The sequence below is a fragment of the Gastrolobium bilobum genome, unplaced genomic scaffold (assembly GCF_033153095.1).
Source record: "Gastrolobium bilobum isolate Gb01-03AN ecotype WA unplaced genomic scaffold, APGP_CSIRO_Gbil_v1 utg5396, whole genome shotgun sequence".
Taxonomy (NCBI): Eukaryota; Viridiplantae; Streptophyta; class Magnoliopsida; order Fabales; family Fabaceae; genus Gastrolobium; species Gastrolobium bilobum.
This window is the reverse complement of record NW_026897307.1, coordinates 99519-120522: the sequence shown is the minus strand read 5'-3', so window position 1 is coordinate 120522 and position 21004 is coordinate 99519. Positions and strand designations below refer to the sequence as shown.

Genomic DNA, 21004 nt, shown 5'->3' with positions numbered 1-21004 from the left:
TATATAACGTTAAAAATATAATGTAATTTTATTTCGTAATATTATTTTTTTATTGTTTTTCAGAAGATTTTTCTCAGCGTTATTATGAGAGCATAATTATATTTTTAATTAATTGCAATTTTCATATAATGAAAGAAAAAAATCAATAACGAAATTATTATTATTTTCGTAAATTTATAAGCAATGAGAAGGAGAAAGTAGCTGTAGTGTGTGTGGTATTTTCAAAGGCTGGCCGTGTATTTCTGACAATGAAGACACACACACATATATTATAAACATTCTCATGCAAACTAGAAATAAATAAAAGGACTTCGTCAACCTCACTCTCTCTGTATCCTATTCTTAGCTCTCTTTCTTTCTCTCTCTTCTCTCTCGCTTCTCCTTTCAATGCCAATGCCAATGCCATCTAAAGTTTCTCCACCCTTCAAAGTAGCATCTTCATAGCAAAAAGCAGGCACTTTCTCAAGGGAGCGCACGCCACACCCTTCCCTTGTGCGTGTGTGCCTACCCTTTTTCACTAATGGCACTCAATAATATCACTTGGTGCCCATTCATATTCATCCTCTTATTATTATTATTATTATATGTTATTCCCTCTTATGCTAATGGTGCTTCAGACACAGAATCCCTCCTCAAATTTAAGGAGTCCCTCCAAAACAACAATGCATTATCATCATGGAATGCATCATCAATCCCTCCATGTTCAGGTGATGCTGCCAATTGGTATGGCATTCTGTGCTATAAAGGACATACATGGGGTTTGAGGCTTGAGAATATGGGCCTCAAGGGAGTCATTGATGTTGACTCCCTCAAGGAGTTACCATATCTCAGAACCATAAGCTTCATTAACAATGATTTTGATAGCACATGGCCAGAGCTACACAAGCTAGTTGGTTTGAAGACCATTTACCTTTCAAATAACAAGTTTTCAGGGGAGGTTCCTGCTCAAGCTTTTGAGGGTATGCAATGGTTGAAGAAAATTCATTTGTCAAATAATCACTTTACAGGTGCTATTCCAACTTCTTTAGCATCCTTGCCTAGGCTTATAGACTTGAGGTTGGACGGCAACAAATTCAGTGGCACCATTCCCAATTTTCAGCAAATGTTGAAATCATTTACCGTAGCTAATAATCAATTAGAGGGAGAAATACCAGCCAGCCTTAGCAAGATGCTCGCTTCATCTTTTTCAGGTAATTAACACATCTTATTAATATCAATTCTTTAATATCTATAGTTGACTTGTTCTTTGATTAATACTACATATTATAGTTGCATACTTGGATTGATACATACATATACATATATATATATATATATATATATATATATATATATATATATATAGGGTTCTTCGTTTCTGCTGTCGCTGCAGATGAGAAAAGTTGCAGCAAACTTTTAACACTAGGATACGGAGCCGTATCCTGGAATAAAAAAACAAAAAAAACACATTACAATACGGAAGTATCCTGATGAAAATAAATATTGCTGCATATTTTCTCATCTGCAGCGACATGAGAGCTATTAAAGTCATATATATATATATATATATGGGAAATATAAGAATCATATTGTAGGAATTCCTGCAACAAAAAAATAACTATCTACTATAGGTAATACATAATTATATAGGAATATAAAAAAAATAATTATGTACTATCCGTAGAAAATTGGAGGGACTATATATATATATATTGGCAAAGTCAAATGAGAATAAAAACTAGTTAATGTATAACCCAAATGCATGCATGAGCAGGTAATGAAAAGCTATGTGGAGCCCCGTTAGGTGCATGCTCCTCTAATAAGAAGAAATCAACAGTCAGTGTTGTTGTGGTTGCGGTTCTTGTTAGTGTGGCATTGATTGTGATAATTGGAGCATTGATATTATTAGTCCTCCGTCGAAGAAGAAAACAAGCACCAACAGTGACTAGGGAAAACTCACCATCTAGCCTTGAAAAGAAAGTAGGAGCAATGGAATCATCAGATGAAGGGAGCCATAGGTCTACAAGGTCTTCAAGGTCCCAAGGTTCTAACAACAGCATGAAGTTGTCCTTCGTGAGGGATGACAGAGATCAGTTTGATTTGCAAGAACTGCTGAGAGCCTCTGCTGAGATATTGGGTAGTGGTTGTTACAGTTCTTCCTACAAGGCTGGTTTGTTAAATGGCCCAACCATGGTGGTGAAGAGATTCAAACAAATGAACAATGTAGGGAGGGAAGAGTTTCAGGAACACATGAGAAGGTTAGGAAGGTTGAATCATCCTAATCTGCTTCCTCTCGTTGCTTACTACTACAGAAAGGAAGAGAAGCTCTTGGTCACCGACTATGTTCAGAATGGCAGCTTGGCTGTTCGCCTACATGGTACGAATATATATATGCATATATTTATTTATTATTATCAATACGTGTGTTAGAGAAAGTCTAACATAAAATCATTAATGTAGATATTAGTTATAAGCTTGAGTTTTTAGTTGAAGTGGATGTTTAACATGGTGTCAGAAACGGGAAGGGTTGCATTAGAGAAATAATATATATGTTCTTGTTGAGATATATAAAATCATTAATGTAACTTCACCCAACAGCTTAAGCTTTTAGGTTGAATTGGTTATTTACATGGTATCAGAGCCTCGTGTCCCGGGTTCGATCCTCGCCGTCCCCCACTTTCTTTCAAGTGGAATTTCTTTGTTCGTACAGGTAAGTGAGCCTCGTGTGAGGGGGCGTGTTGAGATATATAAAATCATTAATGTAGCTTAAGCTTTTGGGTTGAATTGATTCTTTACAATACAAAGCCATAAAGTAATTCTTACTTAATAGCTTGAACTTTTAGATGAGATGATTGTTTATTAGCGTGCATATTGTTTTTAGGAAAATTATTACATTAAAATACAGAACAATAATTTAATTATTGAGGTAGGATATTTATAGTACCACTTTTTTCTACTATTAATCCACTATCATTCTAATCATCGTTGGATAAAACTTTTCAGCAAAAAGTAAGTGGAAAGAGAGGAAAATTACTGAAAAATTTGATCTAGCGGTGATTAGAATGGTAATGAATTGATAATAGAAAAAAATGGTAGTATGAATACCTCTTAGATACTTAAGTTGTGTCTTGTGAGCTCATCATTTATGTAATGGACAAAAGATGACCTAGATATATATGGATCTAATTGAGATGTCAAATTCTATATATGTAGAAAGTTACATGTAGTGAAAATATATCATGTGTGTGTGAGTGTGTGTAGATGCTTATATATAATTTGTTGGTTCAGGATACCATGCTGTGGGGCAACCAAGCCTTGATTGGCCAACGAGGTTGAAGATTGTGAAAGGAATAGCAAAAGGTGTTGAATATCTGTACAAGGAGTTGCCAAGCATAATAGCACCACATGGACATCTTAAATCCTCCAACGTTCTTCTGAATGAGTCTTTGGAACCGATACTCACAGATTATGGGTTGGTACCAGTTATAAATCAGGATCTTGCACCTGAAATCATGGTGAGCTACAAGTCCCCAGAGTATTTGCAACATGGCCGTATAACAAAGAAGACAGATGTTTGGAGTCTTGGGATACTCATTTTGGAGATTCTTACAGGCAAGTTACCAACTAACTTTCTACAACAAGGTAAAGGAAGTGAGTTGAGTATGGCAAATTGGGTGGACTCTGTTGTCCCTGAAGAGTGGACTTCTGAGGTGTTTGATAAAGACATGGAGGTAACCAAAAACAATGAGGGGGAGATGGTCAAGCTTTTGAAGATTGCATTGGCTTCTTGTGAACTTGATATAGACAAGAGATGGGATTTGAAAGAAGCTGTAGAAAATATTCTAGAGGTTAAGGAAAGGGATCATAATGATCAAGAGGATTTCTATTCTTCTTAATTAAGCTATTCTTATTATAAAGTCTTCAATTCAAATTAAGGGCTTAATTATTTTTCAGCTAGCTTCTCCCTATATATAAGGTCCAATTATAGAGATCATGGAGTTTAGGTTGGATAACTCCATTTTTGTTATATCAAATATATCTTGGGATTTGCATTGCAATCGCTATCTCTATCTCTCTTACACACACTTGTTAGCTATATTTAAAAATGAGTAAATACTTTTTTTGGTCCTCAGTGAATTTTACGATGCCCGCTTTAATTCCTAGTAAATAAAAAAGTCCATCGTGGTCCCTAAAAAATTCCAAATGGAACCATTTAGTTGAAATCGTGGTCCCTCACAAATTTTAAAAAAACCCATATTAGTCCTCAAAAGGACTAAAATGGGTCCATTTTGAATTTTTTAGGGACCACGATGAGCCTTTCTATTTGCTAGGGACTAAAACGGGTATCGTGAAATTTGCTGGGGACAAAAAATAGTATTTACTATTTAAAAATTTCACTAACTTCCAATTTGAAGGTAGCTAGCTAGCTTGGTTGAATATTACCCTTTGAATTTTGAAAAAGAACATGTACAGTTAGGAAGGAAAATAGTTTTGTTAAATTTTAACAAGTCTTTTATTACTTAAGGAGTGCATTGTCAATATCATATGTACAGTAGGTTGGTTCAGTATGATTAATGTCATTATATACTCGATCGACTAATGATTCATTGAAAAAAAAATCTCAAATTAATAATGGTAACAGTGTTTAAAGTAAACATTGCTTGTAAGAGAGAGAAAATTGAACCCTAACACTAGTGAATGTGAGTTATTAAAAAAGGAAAAAGAAAAATGAGATTATTAATTAATTTGGACTAAATGCTAAAAATGAAGAAATAATTAATATAATTAATTAGTGAATGTGAATATTTTGTCACTTTTTAATATATGGTTATAGTTAAAAAATAAAAGTAACCAAACAAATTAAATTTTTATCTTTAATTGTTTCACATTATTCAATCTCGGTTGTTGACCTCATTTACCTTTAATAATTCATATGATAGATTAATAATAAATTAAAACCGATAATTAAACCCCCCATGCTCTATATATCGTACTATGACCTGTGATACGGTGAAGACCATTATTATTATTTTTTCGGTAAACGAAGACCATTATTTTTATTATAGAGTCTGCTAAGTCAATTTGATGATAAAAAATATATTGTTGGACAAAATTTTCAAGTTAGGAGACATGAAGATCTATAATCAATACTTATTCATAAATCAAGACATTAATTATCTTTAGATGAGCAAAACTAGTTAACATAATTTTCGTCTTTATCTATAAGTATAATTGTAAAAATTAATTTTTGAAATACTATCAAACTAATTCTTTAGTAGCATTGTTAAATTTCTTTTGTTAAAAGCATGACTTTTTGCTTAAAACCAAACGCAATTAACCCTTCTTGATACGAGTGGTCAATGTTGTTAAAATCAAGATCTTAAATAAAATTAGAAGACGATTAAAAAATCGTAAAACATAAAAGTGTAATGCAAAAAAATCATAAAAACGTAAAAGCGTTTAGAATATTAGTAAAATCGTTTTCATGAAAAAAAAATCGTAAAAACGTAAAATTTAGTGATAAATCAAGATTTTAATAGTGTACGTATGTAATTTGATATTAATGCAAGGGAACGGTATTGCGGTAGCGCAAGATCTTCAACCTTATATTAAAAACAGAAACGAAAATAAAGTTAAACGTAGGATCGACATGAACCACGCAGTCACGCAGGCAGCCTTTAGAAATGCATTTCACTCTCAAAATAGAAGGTTGTTAACGAAATCTCTGTTCTTATTAATTTCTCTGCCCTTAAAATAGCTTTATTTGAAAACGTGAGGAAAACCAAAAATAAAAAGGAAATTAATTACTAATTAAAAAACTTCAAACAGAGCACTTTTTATGCTTTAAACATAGGATTTAATGTTTATATAGTGAATGTAGATAAGTTATCTACATTCGCTCCCAAAACGACGTCATTTTAGATTAAAAATTAAAAATTTATAATAAAAAAGATTATTATAACCCTGAAATAAATTATAATTATAAAAATATATTAATTTTCGCCTGAAAACGACGTCGTTTTGGGCTCAATATAGATAATTTTATCTACATTGACTGTAGGAAAAGCGAACCCTTAAACATAATACATTATAATACTAAAGTAGAAAATATATATACATTTATGAAGTTTAAGATGGCAATCTTTAGTTGGTGGTAAATGAGATAAACACACGTTGAGACAAATATTTAACCCACTGTATTAAAAAAAAAAATATATATTTAACCCACGTATAGTGCAAACGCATATTAATAATAGGAAAAAATGTTTCTGCAGTTAATGCAGATAAGTTATCTGCATTTATTTCCAAAACGACGCCGTTTTGGTATTGAAATCTTAAAGAATTATAAATATAAAAACTATTATAACCCTGAAATAAATTAAAATTACAAAAACACCATGATTTTCGCTCCAAAACGACGTCGTATTGGCTTAATACAGATAACTTATCTGCAGTAACTGCAGAAAAAGCGAACCCTTAATAATATACCTTAAAACAATAATATAAATCTTTTAGGGCAAAAATAGATGGTTTAGTGTTTATCATTTTATTTTTTTTATAACAAGTGTTTATCATTTTAAATGACATAACTTTGTGTCATTTTTAATGAAACTACGTCATTTTGGTGTGTTTTGTCATTTTTCTAATTTATAAAATTAGAAATAAAAAGAAAATGGAGGAGAAAGAATGTTAAAACACACCAAAACGACGTAATTTCATTAAAAATGATATAAGTTTGTGTCATTTAAAATGACAAATATTTTTTCCAAATAGATAACTATCAAAACCTTGAAAACAAATATTACACATCAAAACCCATTGTTTGTGTTCTAATTAAAGAATATTTATAGTCTTTTAAACTATTTATATTCCTTAATATAAGATATTCATTAATTAATGCCGTTAACCCCTATTCTAAATTCTAAATGGTTCATAAAAATAAGGATGGTGAAAGATAAGCATTGTCTCTTTTAACCTTTGCCATTTCATGTCCCCGTAGTATATAACTGTAATTAACTACTAACTATAACGAGCAAAAGTGGTTAGGTTTTTTTGGTCAAATTAATGATAGAAGATAACGAACTGTATATTCCAAAAAGGGGCAAAGGGAAGGGTTGGCGGTGTGTTAAGATTTCTAGATTAACGCCGAGCCGGAACATGTACATACATGTACAAGATATTGAACGCGTGAATGATAACTAATTATGGAACCTAACAACAAAGTGCAAGCTAATTAAGAATTGTCCCTCTTCAACAGCACTTACTGACGTTTCATAGTTCCAACAAACTGCTTAAAATGCAACACTCAAACATGTTAATTTCTCAAACATTAATTCTTTTATAGAAACAGGCAGAGGTTTTGTAAAAGTGTGTATAGGAAATTCAAGCCACTCGATCGATCAAGAAATATTAAAGATGTCGAGGTCCAATTCAGAGAAGAAACTAGGTGCAGGACGTGTTGTGGCTGTGGCAATTGAGAATAACAAGACAAGCCAACATGCTGCAAAATGGGCAGTGGACAATCTTCTTCCTAAAGACCAAAGTCTCTATCTTATCCATGTTAGACAAAGAGCATCTTCCAATTCCACACCAGGTTTCATTTCTATCTATCTATCTATCTATTTGATGTTTTATAAAACATAACTGTAAAGAACCAATTCAACCCAAAAGCTTGAGCTGATGGGTGATGCTACATTAATGGTTTTATATATCTTAGCACGCCCCCTTACACGAGAGCCCACTGAGCTTGAAGGGTGGACAATGCACAGGTCCACCTATCTGTGCGAACAAAGAAATTCCACTTGAAAGAAAGTGGGGGGCGGTGAGGATCGAACTCGGAACACGAGACTCTGATACCATGTAAAGAACCAATTCAACCCAAAAGCTTAAGCTGATGGGTGATGATACATTAATGGTTTTATATATCTCAACAATAACATAACATGACATAACATGTTTGTTTTATATGACACACATTAATTCCTCACGATGACTACTTGTAGCCCCCGATGTGAAGGAAGAAGTGGTCCCTGACAACGAATCCAAGGAACTATTTGAGTCATTTCGTGTATTCTGCAATAGAAAAAGTGTTAGTTCCAACACATTCATTTTCATCATTAATTCAACAATAAATATATGCACTTATTATGTTAACGAATTAGTGTTGTCTTTATTTGATGTATAGATACAATGCAAGGAAGTGTTGCTGGAGGACACGGATATATCCAAGGCAATAGTAGAGAGCATTTCCACGTATTCCATCGAGCTTATGGTGCTTGGGGCACCAGCAAGGGGTGGCCTTGTTAGGTAATAAAAAGTGTTTTTTGTTCAACTTTATTATGCACAACATATATATAGTTTAATAATATTACTCCAAACGCATAAGATATTTTAATATATGGGTTCCATTTTTCTGCAGCTGTAGCAAAAAGATTTATCTGCCACAGATACATTTATCTAGATCTGCCGACGGATCCTGGTAAAAATGTATCTGTGGCTGACAAAAACTTTCTGCTGCAAAAGCAGAAATACTTTTACCTTAATATAATGTAAGAATATGATGAAGTAATTAAATGATGTAGATGTAAGACTCCAGTTTAGATCATAATAGAAACCTGTCTTGATGAAATTTTTATGACAGAAGATTTAGAGCAACGGATGTTCCAAGCTCTGTGACAAAGGGGGCACCGCCATTCTGCACTGTTTATATAATCTCAAAAGGAAAAATCTCAAGTGTGAAGAGTGCTTCTGCTCCACTTCCTTCTAATAAAAGTGCTCCTTCCCATAAACAATTGCAGTCTCAGCCAGTCCGAAATCCTGATAGATCAATGGATCATCCACCCACACGAAACTACCCTCCACGTGCACGATGTATGTACATTTCAGTCTCTTTAATTAATATTTTGCTCCCTCTCATCATTCTCATTGCTCAGTGATCTATTATGATCATATAGTACACTTTATTTGTATGTATATATATCAAATGTGATAAATCATTCGTGAGCAATGGAAGGCCAAGTATTGAACATTCAACTATAGTACACTTAATTTGTTTGTATATATATCAATTACAGCTGCAGCACCATTAGCACCAGAGAAACCAGCATATGGAACATCCCAGGTGCAGGATGATCTTGACATCATGTAAGTTAAAACATTAATTCAATGTAGTGTGTGTGTATATATATATTGCATAATGTGGGAGAGGGACTAAACTGATATTCTATACTATAATATGGACAGATCACCGTTCACAAGACCTGGTAGATCAATGCAAAAATATGAGTCTTCAATTCCAGCTGATTGTGATATATCATTCGTGAGCAATGGAAGGCCAAGTATTGATCGAATGTTCCCTTCATTGTATGATGATCTGGATACTGGAATGGTCCCTCCAAGGTTTTCATCAGGTGGCACAGATTTTGAATCCATAAGCATTGCTTCATCCTTCTCAGGATCTAAGTCCATTGACATGAGCTCTCCTAAGGATCATGATTACTCATTCAGCAGCTCCCAAGCCAGTGGCATATTATCATCCAGGGTATCCTCCGACAGCACGGTAAGGACAATTCATGTCTAAGATATGTTAACATGTTACATATATGTAATCAACATGCGTGCTGAAACAATCTACCATATAATAACTACAAACATAAATTATAGGATGAAATGGAAGCCGAGATGAGGAGACTGAAGCTAGAACTCAAGCAGACAATGGACATGTACAGTACAGCTTGCAAGGAAGCTCTTACAGCAAAGCAGAAGGTACGTAGTTTACAGATTTCAAATATATTAAGTACTGTCATGCCATAATCAAAGTTGTTCAATATTGGACAAAACACATCATATAATTTGACACCATATATCCTACAACAGGCAATGGAACTTCAACGTTGGAAATTGGAAGAAGAAAAGAGAATGGAAGAGGGAAAAATAGCTGAAGAAGCAGCGATGACACTCGTAGAGAAGGAGAAAGAAAAGAGCAGAGTTGCCTTGAAGGCGGCAGAAGCATCTCAAAGAATTGCAGTGTTAGAAGCACAAAAAAGAATGAATGCAGAGATGAGAGGCCAAACAGAAAGCAATACAAGGAAGAAGACAGAAGATAGTTTTGGAGCAAATAGGTACAGAAGATACACAATTGAGGAAATTGAAGAGGCAACAAAAGGCTTATCGGACTCTCTTAAGATAGGTGAAGGAGGTTATGGCCCTGTATACAGATGTGAATTAGATCACACACAAGTTGCAATAAAAGTATTGAAGCCAGATGCAGTACAAGGAAGGGAGCAGTTTCAGCAGGAGGTTGAAGTGTTAAGTTGCATAAGGCATCCAAACATGGTTCTCCTCCTTGGAGCATGCCCTGAGTATGGTTGCTTAGTTTATGAGTACATGGCCAATGGAAGCTTGGATGACTGTCTCTTCAGGAGAGGTAAGTCAAGAGCTCTTCCATGGCAACTAAGATTCCAAATTGCTGCTGAGATAGCCACAGGTCTCCTTTTCCTTCACCAGACAAAACCAGAGCCATTGGTTCACCGTGACTTGAAACCCGGCAATGTTTTGCTTGACCGTAACTATGTGAGCAAGATCAGTGACGTAGGGTTGGCCAGGCTTGTCCCTCCTTCAGTTGCAGACACTGTGACTCAGTATCGCATGACATCAACTGCTGGAACTTTCTGTTACATTGATCCTGAGTACCAGCAAACCGGCATGCTTGGAATCAAATCTGATATTTACTCACTAGGGATCATGCTTCTGCAAATTGTAACGGCAAAACCACCAATGGGTTTGACACATCATGTTGCAAGATCCATTGAGAAGGGGACTTTTGTTGATATGCTTGACCCTTCCGTTGAGGACTGGCCAATTGAACAGACCTTACATTTTGCCAAACTTGCACTCAAATGTGCTGAAATGAGGAGAAAAGATAGACCTGATCTTGGAAAAGTTGTGTTACCTGAGCTTAATAAACTACGAGCATTTGCTGAAGAAAACATGCCTATGATGATGATGTTTGGAGGTACTACAGGATTCACTTCTAGTACTACAGGATTCACCTCTAGCACTACAGGATTCAATTCTAGAAGCAGCACCTCTTCCACTGGTCAAGTGAGTCATCATTCCTTGATCACACTTTGTTTCTTTTTTTATTCAGAAATTTACCACAATGATTCTTTTATCACATCAAAATGAATGTTAGGTTTTCTTGTAGGATATTAGGAGTGAATCCCAGACACTATCAGGCATCTCCGGATATGAAAGCCGCTCAAGCACATCATCACTGGGGAGAATGTAAATTGTGCACATAATTCTTTTACCTTTCCAATGATATAATTTTATGAAACAAATTCAGGTTTATAGTCAAATGCTTTTTTTCAATCCTTAAGCCTGAGATGGATAAACTGTGTTCAAAGTGGTCCGAGAGTGAATACCAGGCAGGCAGGCACAAACCTTGTTCCACAATAGTTTCACGACATGCAGATGGATAACCATATGTTTTGACAAATCAAAGAACGCTTGTACTTTATTCTCTACGAAGATCTTATTTTCTACCATTAGACTTTTACTTACACAAGTAGATATTTCTTCCCCTTCCCTTCTGAGCTTGAACCTTGAACTAGCGTAATCTCATTTACTGACCACACCATTTGTGATTGTGGTTGTGGGTTCTCATAAGGTGTCTGATGGAACCCCAAACAATTAATAGCAAAAAGTAACTAAAAATGACAGTATATTCGATTAATATAAACTGAGAAATGGGTTTCCCCTTTACAATTAACAGCAACACATTACTACTTGATAGTTGATACTACTACCTAACTCAGAAATAAGACTCACAGTACTCAATTACAATATAGAAATATTGGAAATAACAATGCAGAAAGATAAACTCCAAAGGTCTCTACTCACCCTCAAAGCCAAAAGACCTAGGCCTCAAGAGATTCCTAGAGATCCTTTCCCAAAACCCCATTTACCATTTGCTTGATTTTATGCTCCTTCACGCTCCCACACTTCCCTCATATTCTATTATTTGAGAATATTCTAGAATAACTCCCTACTAACTAACTAATTAATTATCTCAGGCCCATTACTAATTATCTCAGCCCATGAGTGTCTAACAACAAGAACTTTAGATTACACAACTCAGCAGATGAAATTCTTCCTTTCCACTTTTTTTCAGCAGCTTTACTTGAAATTGAACTCTAAATACTCCATTTCCAAAAGAACTTTAGATTGATCATCATATAAATTAGTATCAAATAAGATTCATTTACTCTCATGTATACTTAAGTGTACACATTTATATATGCATGCGTGCATGCATATATAATGTAAGCATGAGTGGAGTGTTTCATCCTGAAAAACTGGAATTGTCTTCAAAATAGACACAAGAAAGCACTAGGATGTTAATAGAGAAGAATAAGGCAATCTACCTTGATCATCACAGGGAAACAAATCTCATTTGACAGCTTGATAGCTTCTTCCTGCTCTGTTACAATAATTCTGGTCATTCAATTGATGGCATGGAAGCTAAATTGACTTCAGACTTGGATTTGAAGCTTTCTATACACCTACGTCTAACAAAACACCTGTAGTAAGAGCATCTCTGACAGTTGATTTGACAATTGTCAGTTGATTTGTCAATTAAGATAACAAAGGAATGACTACTAGGCTCTTCACCAATGCAAACAGCTTCCTTGTCTATGGTGGAGTAGACAGCCACACATGAGTGGTTCCAATAACACCAACAGCAATTTCGCCTGTGTCTGCGACCAGGTTGCACGGAGAGCCCCACCACACCACCACCATATGTCTTTGTCTGTATCTGTTTCTGTGTCAGTTCATGATTATGTTTATTATGTTGCCTGCTACAGAGACTGGGAAACTTCACCTTATTTAACTCCTCCCCACGAACAAGCCCTGCATTGTGGGAGAGACACATATCATACATTCATAACAATTCAAATCAGTTCCCATTTCATTTGAAATTTGAATCAAAATAAAATCAGATTATTCACTGCTTTTATATTGAATTGAATTGTCATAAAATAAGTTAAGAGAAATGGTTATGTTCATTCTTCAACAATTACAGAATAGGAATGAGATTCGAAGAAGAAAAACATTATATTGATTTTACGATCAACCAAAGGCATTTACCAAAAAGATAGAAATAAAAATGAACCAAGAGCACAAACCCAGATAAATAGCTCCCTCCTTATTTTTTATGAAGTTAAAAAAAACGTAACCGATTTTAATTAATTGAGCTACTTCTACAGTAAAACAATGCTCGACCAATTTTTATTTTTATTTTTTTACTTCACGCTTCAAGTTAATATCTACTTGACCTTACACAACATTTGAAGTTTCTCTGTTTCGCAACCCACTTGGATACCGTGGAAGATCGTGAAATCTTCCGCAAAATCTAGCTGCCTAGTGTTTACAAAGGCCCAAGCAACAAGCCATCATTCTATTCAAATGTCAACAATTCCTCTGAATGGAAAAACAAACTAGAACTTTTTACATTCAAAACTATCAAATAATATTAAACCTTTCTTTCTACAATACAGTGAATTAAATATTTCTAACCATGCCGAGAACAATCTTGATCAATATTACAACATCTATGGCTTCAAACACAAATTAACTTTGTCGAGGGGCTCCAAACATTCGATTCAATACCAGTTTAACACCTTGATTGAACTTGTTGCAATAGCAGCAGTTAGCTTCTCCACGGTTGTTTGGATCTTCAAATTTGCATGTACAAAGCAGCTCCAAAATTTCTCCTTACAACTGCAAAAGATCACTTTTAAGTCCCGATGCAGGACAACAACGTTCCCAATGGCATAATAACCACCTTTGAGACAATAATGTATGTCTCCTTGAAACAACCTAAGTAACCAATGTGGAAGAATAGTTAGCATATTACTGGACTCCATCTAAGTGTTCCCACCGTCAGAGCTGCTATAGGCTTGATTTGGAAGGCCACCATTGCCAAAATCTCCAGCCAAGCTCATCTGTTGCACTTCTTGAGGAGAAAGTATTTTAATACAGCGAACACAGTTAACAAACTCCCTGAAATGCCCATAACAATTAAAATATCAGATCAACAAATTGGAAAAATTCAGGGTTTTGGGAATTTCTCTAAATTTAAACATATTTGCAGCCATTATAGATTGTTGGCATTCAGGAATTGCTCCTAATACAAAAAAGATGCACATTAGTCCAGTTCTTTGGGGTCTTGATATTTTCCATCGTGCAAATGGTATGAATAATTTTCCTTTCCCCTTAAATTTCATGATATTGATGCCTTAAAAATACAACTAGAGAAGTAGGAAAGTTAAATTGTTAGCTATTCATATCCCCCTGACTTATCTAAGTGGCTCATGGTTAGTTGCGGATGCAGATAGATGGGATGGGACACTTCAAGCCTACAAACTAAAAGAATGAGACTTAATTTGTCATATCCTTGTCCTAAGGAGAGGGGGAATGCATCAACTGTTGAAAAAAAGTTCTGGTCGGTAGGCTACCACGGTTGACAAAATGATTATTGAACTTCCAAACATTATTTGTCTTGCCAGCTGGATATCCAGCTGGGAATACGCACATGCAAAAAGACAAAGCCAGTGAGAAAAGAACACAGTAGGACTTACTCCCAAGGGTCATCTCCCACTAATAGAACATCATTCTCATGATCTACATAGACAAGTTTCCAACCTATCCTCTGCCGATCCTCCAGCTGTCCCTCTATGCCAAACCTACGAGCTAGATCCTGTTTAAGCTCTTCATAACCTGAATACCGTGTTATGTCTATGGATCTTCCCACTGCTCCCCGTTTATATACCTAAAAGGATGCAAAAAGCTAATTTAGAATAATATAATTTTTTATACATGCAAGAACACATGAAAAGGAACACATGTACCATCAAGACAGATTTACTATTATAATATCAATAACATCAACAATAAACCTTGGTGTATGTCCTCATTCGCTGAAACTGTGCTGGTGGCGGTGCTGGTGGTGGAGCCCATGGACCCCTATTCAAGAAGCTACTATCGTCTATTGTGGAATCAATTGAATTAAAGGTCATATCAGGGACTCCAAATGTCTGTGAAACCATTGAAGATGAAAGTTCCTGCTGAGCATCTCTGTTATTTTCATAGTTACCAAGCATGGCTCCTGAAGAGAAATTATTAGATAAATCCTTCCCCAGCCCCAATGTGCCTTTGGTTAAAATGGAATCTGGATTCAGTGGCATTCCCATTTGGCTATCAATGTTATTGCCATATGGAATATTGCCTCTAGCATCTGCCTGAACTTCCCCATCTTGACTATTGTCTCTAAACAACATCGACTGTGGATTGTAAGATAATGGGTTGTTATTCTGATGCATATGAGCGTCACTCTGAGATAGGCAAACTGATGTTGTAGAAGATGATGTATCCAAATAATCTGTCTGGGCAGCACCACCAGTCAAGTACGTCTGAGGACCAAAATTTCCATGATTCTGATTTTTGGAAATGTTCAGAGAAGGCTTAACTTCAGCCTTTGGCTGTAAATCTTTCAACAAGGTTGCATTTGATGACATGGTTTCTAAGCCACTTGAACTCAAGATTGTGGCAGCAGACTGAGCCATGTCATCCACTACTGATGTGCTTCTATGGAGTCCAGAATTTATCGGTGGTGGAAGTGCATTGGCAGAGTTATTTGTAGAAGGTGAAGTGTTACAAGATGGAACATCATCAGTAATTACAGATTGCCCGACACCAGCTGCTCTGGTCAGTATACCACCGCCAGCAGCAGAGAGCTGGTTGGTTGTTGGGGTAGGGGGAAGTCCCATGTGGCCAGACATTTCAGACAGCAAGCCAGGTTGCTGCTGTTGAAGCTTTGGCTGCTGAGGCAGATGAGAGAATTGAATATTGTTCGGGGCATTAACCTTTGTCATCTGATGTGAGATAGAACTAGCCTCAGGGAGTGAATTTTGAAGTATAGAAGGAATTTCCAGCACTTGACCAGGCGTTAATGCTCTAGACAAGTTCTGTGGTTTATCTAAAAGCTGCCTCTGCTGATCCTGAATTTGAGTAAGTTGAGTAGGCTGCTGCTGTACAGATTGCTGTGCTAAGAGCGTTTGTTTTTGTTGTTGAAGCTTCTGTAACAAATGAAACTGAATCTGATTATCAGACATCTGTAATTGTTGAACATGATCAGGCATAGAGGATTGGATCAAACTTTGTTGCTGATTCTGACCCATAATTGTCTGTTGCTGCTGCTGCTGTGGTGGGTTTTGAGAGAGGCTTCTATGGTGTTGATGGTTTTGAATGGATGGTTGCTGCTGTTGAAGAATACAGTTGGTTTGTACAAGATTCTGAGGATGCAAGAGTTGGGCCTGAACTTGACTGTGTTGAAGTGTTTGATTTGCCAAGTTCTGCCTAGGTTGTTGAGTGATATCACCCAACTGTTGCTGCGGCTGCAGGACTGTCCCCAATGTGCTAGAAGCGGATGGTAGCTTCTGAAGGTGATCAACTTGTTGGGAAGTCTGAAGTAGCCTCTGAGCATTGAAGGCTAAATTGTTTGACTGAGAAATTTGTGGAGCAGAAAACCCAAGCTGACGGGAAATATCTGCACCAGGAAGATTTTGCAGAACAGATCCTGATATGGAAGGCACATAATTTGGCTGCAATGAGCTAGCGAGAGCAGGATTTTGCTGCATGCTCATCCATTGAACTAAGCTCAGGCCAGGGAGACCTTGGGGATCCTTCATGCACATATCATCACCAAGCCAAGGCATTGTCCGCTTGAAGAGGTTATCAAAATCAGATGGATCATCATCTGCGAAAGTTAACACAAAATAAGCAAAATAAACTACAAATTTCCAATCATCATACCGAATTCAAATTTTCCTCCATTAAGAACATCGATAAAATGAAAGGTTTGTCAACATCAACAAACAAGTGAGAAGCTTAAGAAAGAACCAACCTAGAAGAGGTTACTTCGAAAAACCAATATATTTCATTTTTGCATCTAAAACGTATATAGTATAATTATTTACCAGGCATTCCCGGTTGTCTTGGCCTCTTGGATCTAAAGAACGGAGGACAGATGAAAAAAGGAGCAGTCACAGGTTCAATTTCCCAGATTGAGACCCTGCTACGCTTTTCGCCAGCAGTTGATTCATCCCAACCAACCTGACCAATGATATGTAAAATTTAACCACTGCCTATGAAGATAAAAAAAAATTGAAAAAAAAAAGGCATGTGTTGAGATATATAGTCCCACATTGATTGTGTAGGCAACTAATATGGCCTTTATAAGGCCTTGGACACTCCCACCCTTTGAGCTAGCTTTTGGATGGTGTATCTCAAGGTTCTTTACATGGTATCAGAGCTTGAGTGACTATAAGGTCACAAGTTCGATCCTCACGGCCCCCCCCCACTTTCAAGTGGAATTAAAATAAAAAGCACAAAAAGGTAAACCAAAAATTGGACCTGTGCAATTCCACGCTTCTAGCCCAAAGGGCTCTTGCGTGAGGGGGCGTGTTGAGATATATAGCCCACATTAATTGTGTGGGCAACTAATGTGGCCTTTATAAGGCCTTGGGCACTCCCACCCTTTGAGCTAGCTTTTGGGTGGTGTATCTCAAGGTTCTTTACAGCATGCTCTCCACCAACCCCAACTAGTTTGGGATAAAAAAAGTGTTGTTGAAGTTGATATTCTTAAAATATAAATCTCCTGGGTTCAACTACTGATATGAACGGAAAAAAATTACGTTGTTGAAATGTTAAAGGATGATAGAAAAGGTACCTGCAAATTACGCCATTGAGAGTTTTTCCATCTCACAGGATCAAGATCACTGATACCTGTAATAGTACCCATATACCTGCAACGCATTTGAAATGATTAATTTAATATTTATTATCTAAACCATTTGCAAGTATAATATCTATTCCCAGCCAACATCTATCCCAGGAATGCTGTATAAAATGTTAGTTCAAAATGAATTGGATTGATAAATCAACAATGATTCCCAAAGCAACTAAATTACAAACCAAACCAATTACATCTTCCAATTATGATATTCAACCACCCATGTTCATTTCATGAAGGCACTATTTTCAACTTAATCATTGACAATTTTTTACAAAATATACTTCTGATACATGGGCTTAAAGTGAGGCACCTTCTTGTTCCCGAGTCTTCAGTTTCGAACATCATTCGGAAACGCATGCCAGGTGATATTTGGTGGTTGTAAACAGCCTTGTAGTACTTTGCTAATGGGATAACAAATTCTGAGGGACTAGCCCTGCAAACAAAAGAAATATTAAGTTTGAAACATTATGATTGAGAACATGGGTTCATTTGACAAAGTGAATAGTCTATGCCTTTAGAATCTGACTGAACAGACAAGAAAGAAAACTGGAAATTAAAGTAATTAGTACTGTAAGAACAAAGGAAATGAAAGATACTGGACCTAGGATTATAAAAGATGGTGAAGGGACTGTTGTTTGCCGCAGCATGGGCTGCTGCAGCAAGAATTCCAATGTGCATACTATCACTTGATAGTACTGAGGATGATATATTGGTAGGTTGCCTGTTAGCTCGTCTGATACCCAAAAGAAGCTGCTGCTTTTCATCTCTGCCCAGAAACATTCAAATTCAGGAAATATAAACAAAAAGTAAGTCATTTACTTAAATGAGTTGAGCCTAAGCGTGAAAATATGATTACGGTGCTTCAACCTATTTTAAGACAATTTTGAAACCTTGCACTCAAACACTAACAATACAGAAGGTATCAATTAATTACCCTAACCTTATAAATAAAACAGAGTCTCCGGCAAAAAGCCTCTTTCCACTGACAAATAGACTCCATCCAGTTGTAAGCAAGTGACGTTTTGGTTGTCCTAGTTAAAGGGTATCACAAATAGGCAAAATATTTTCAAAAAAAAGGGGATTAACAAATTACGGGATAAGTTTCTGATTGTACAGTTGTTTCAACTTAAATATAGCCACTACATAAAACATACCGCGGTATATATGACGGAATGTCCAAACAGTATCATGCAAATCTCTGGCCACAAGTTCTTGAGCAGGAGGTTGCATAGAATAATCCTATATGGAAACATGGAATATATCAAGCTCTGAAGTTTGAGTTGATTAATTGAAATAGGGAATACACCTACAAGAAGGGGGAAAATCTTCTCCGCTGCTCGGCGAGGTACAGAGAAACCTCCATGAGTACTCGTATCACTTGCCGTGAGTTGTTTACAGAAAAAGTCAGGTTGGGTCTTGCTTGACTTGAGAGCAAGATCTGACCTTAATAAAGCATCCTTGTCAAACTGCAGAGAGATAATAACCAGGTTTATGTTTACTGTATTTGTAAGAACTAGGAATAACAAGTATATTGAATATTGTACAAATTTGATGTTTAGGCATATCATATGAGTGATTGTGAATGATGCTTACAGAAGGCACCGGTTGAAGTGTCATCTGAGCATATACTTCATCGGTTTCAGGATCAGCCTGGCGAAAGAGGAAAAGGAGAAATTAAAAAAAAAAAAAAAAAAAAAAGGATGTTATCAAAAAAAAAAAAAAAAGGAAAACCCTAAATGTTAGTTTGTTAAAGAAGGAAAGTTGTCATACATGCAAGGTGACATTGTGAAGGAGACAGAGTAACTTTGAGGGAAGATTGGGATAGTTGGGAACTTGGGCGTCGACGTCTTTCTTCAAAGAAGCCGCAACCTGAAAGACGAAGAAATGAGAAATATATATATATATATATTATGATTGGGATATTTAGGGAAGAAATGAATGAAATGAAATATGAAGAAGAATAGAGAAAAAGAGTTGACCTGTTCGCTGTGGCCTTGAGGGAAGTAGATAACGTGAGTCCCAGCGTGGGGAAGGTTCACCAGTGGCCCCGCACAAGCTTGCCATAGCTCCTGGTTTATGCTCTTCTTCTCTGCAAACAAACCAACTTATTTATTACTAATTCAATTGCAAAGGGATGAAGAAAATTAAAGAGAAAGCCATCAACCAACACTTGTTTATTATTATTATTATTATTAACTCTGCATATGAACAGAGAGAGAGAGAGAGATGAGGTTACCTTGGGAGGGATTGGGTGGAGCAGCGGAGACACCGTCAGGCTGAGGTTGCGTCTTCATTGCAGATCCTTGATGAATGAGTGTCTTATGTCTATCTATCTATCTATGAAACAATTCAATCCATCAAGAGAGAGAGAGAGAGAGAGAGCTGCAACATGCAAATGAAACAGCTCTGGCTGGTTGGAAAATCAATTGAATGAGGGAAAAAGGGAAGAGAAGAAGAGTATTGTTGGATTGTGTGAGAGAGAGAGAGAGAGACCAAATACCAAATCAAAAACAATATCAATGCCATGCCCAGACACACATCTTTCTCTCTCTCTCTCTTTCAGATCGACGAGGGATGTGGATGGCTGACTAATAGAAAGGAATGGAATAGCCCAACACCTTTTTCTGTTGAGTTGACCTCCGGAGTCATGGACGGTTCTTCACTCTTACTTTTTTTCTTTTTCTTTTATAAAGTTACGATTAGTTTGATTCGGGACAGATTTTATATTAACACTTTAAATTTTTTTCAAAAATTATACTAGAAAGAATGAACACATGCACTAATGTCTACATGTTCAATTTACTAACACCAACTAAACTATCATTACTCTTACTTCTTTTCTTTCTTTCTGGTGTGGTTATGTTTTTTTCTTCTATTTTTATTACTATTACTAACCACTCACCAATCCATTATTCCCCTTTTCATGACCTTTACTTAATTAACTCCTCACTCCTTCTACTTCCCACTCTAAACCAATCAAAATCATTTTTTTCTATTATTATTACCACTATTCTCCACTACTCATCATAATTATATCATTGACATTTCATCAACGCATTTTACAAGATTCCAACTATTGTTAACTGACAATTTCTATTAGAGACGCAAAATAGGCTCGGCTCGGCGGGTCAACCCGTCAAACGGGGTGGGGCGGACTGAGTTTTT

At 36.2% G+C, this 21004-nt stretch overlaps 2 protein-coding genes and 1 pseudogene across 2 annotated transcripts; 2 read left to right on the top strand and 1 right to left on the bottom strand.

Moving 5' to 3' along the window:
• The first annotated feature begins 520 nt into the window (after positions 1-520).
• Positions 521-3875, top strand: LOC133305832 (pollen receptor-like kinase 2). Its single transcript, XM_061506073.1, has 3 exons — positions 521-1190; positions 1754-2356; positions 3268-3875. Exons 1-3 carry the CDS (start codon positions 521-523, stop codon positions 3873-3875), a joined length of 1881 nt encoding a protein of 626 aa, XP_061362057.1.
• A 3520-nt stretch (positions 3876-7395) lies between these two features.
• On the top strand, positions 7396-11349 carry LOC133305844 (U-box domain-containing protein 52-like; annotated as a pseudogene).
• Positions 11350-13338: 1989 nt separating this feature from the next.
• LOC133305828 (auxin response factor 19-like) lies at positions 13339-20394 on the bottom strand. Its single transcript, XM_061506069.1, has 14 exons — positions 20076-20394; positions 19819-19928; positions 19610-19708; positions 19433-19489; positions 19150-19305; positions 18994-19078; positions 18780-18870; positions 18441-18605; positions 18150-18272; positions 17774-17849; positions 17022-17157; positions 14943-16801; positions 14625-14815; positions 13339-14046 (listed from the first exon to the last, which is right to left on the bottom strand). The coding sequence occupies exons 1-14, from the start codon at positions 20131-20133 to the stop codon at positions 13911-13913; spliced, it is 3342 nt and encodes a 1113-aa protein (XP_061362053.1). The 5' UTR covers positions 20134-20394; the 3' UTR covers positions 13339-13910.
• Positions 20395-21004: the final 610 nt, after the last annotated feature.

Excerpts from the sequence above, each read along its gene's own strand:
- LOC133305832 (XM_061506073.1), top strand. The coding sequence starts at position 521 with ATGGCACTCAATAATATCACTTGGTGCCCATTCATATTCATCCTCTTA. Across the intron at positions 1,191-1,753 it reads GCTCGCTTCATCTTTTTCAG|GTAATGAAAAGCTATGTGGA; the intron begins GTAATTAACACA and ends ATGCATGAGCAG. Across the intron at positions 2,357-3,267 it reads CTTGGCTGTTCGCCTACATG|GATACCATGCTGTGGGGCAA; the intron begins GTACGAATATAT and ends TTGTTGGTTCAG.
- LOC133305828 (XM_061506069.1), bottom strand. The coding sequence starts at position 20,133 with ATGAAGACGCAACCTCAGCCTGACGGTGTCTCCGCTGCTCCACCCAAT. Across the intron at positions 19,490-19,609 it reads TTCACAATGTCACCTTGCAT|GCTGATCCTGAAACCGATGA; the intron begins GTATGACAACTT and ends CTCTTTCGCCAG. Across the intron at positions 17,158-17,773 it reads CTCAATGGCGTAATTTGCAG|GTTGGTTGGGATGAATCAAC; the intron begins GTACCTTTTCTA and ends ATCATTGGTCAG.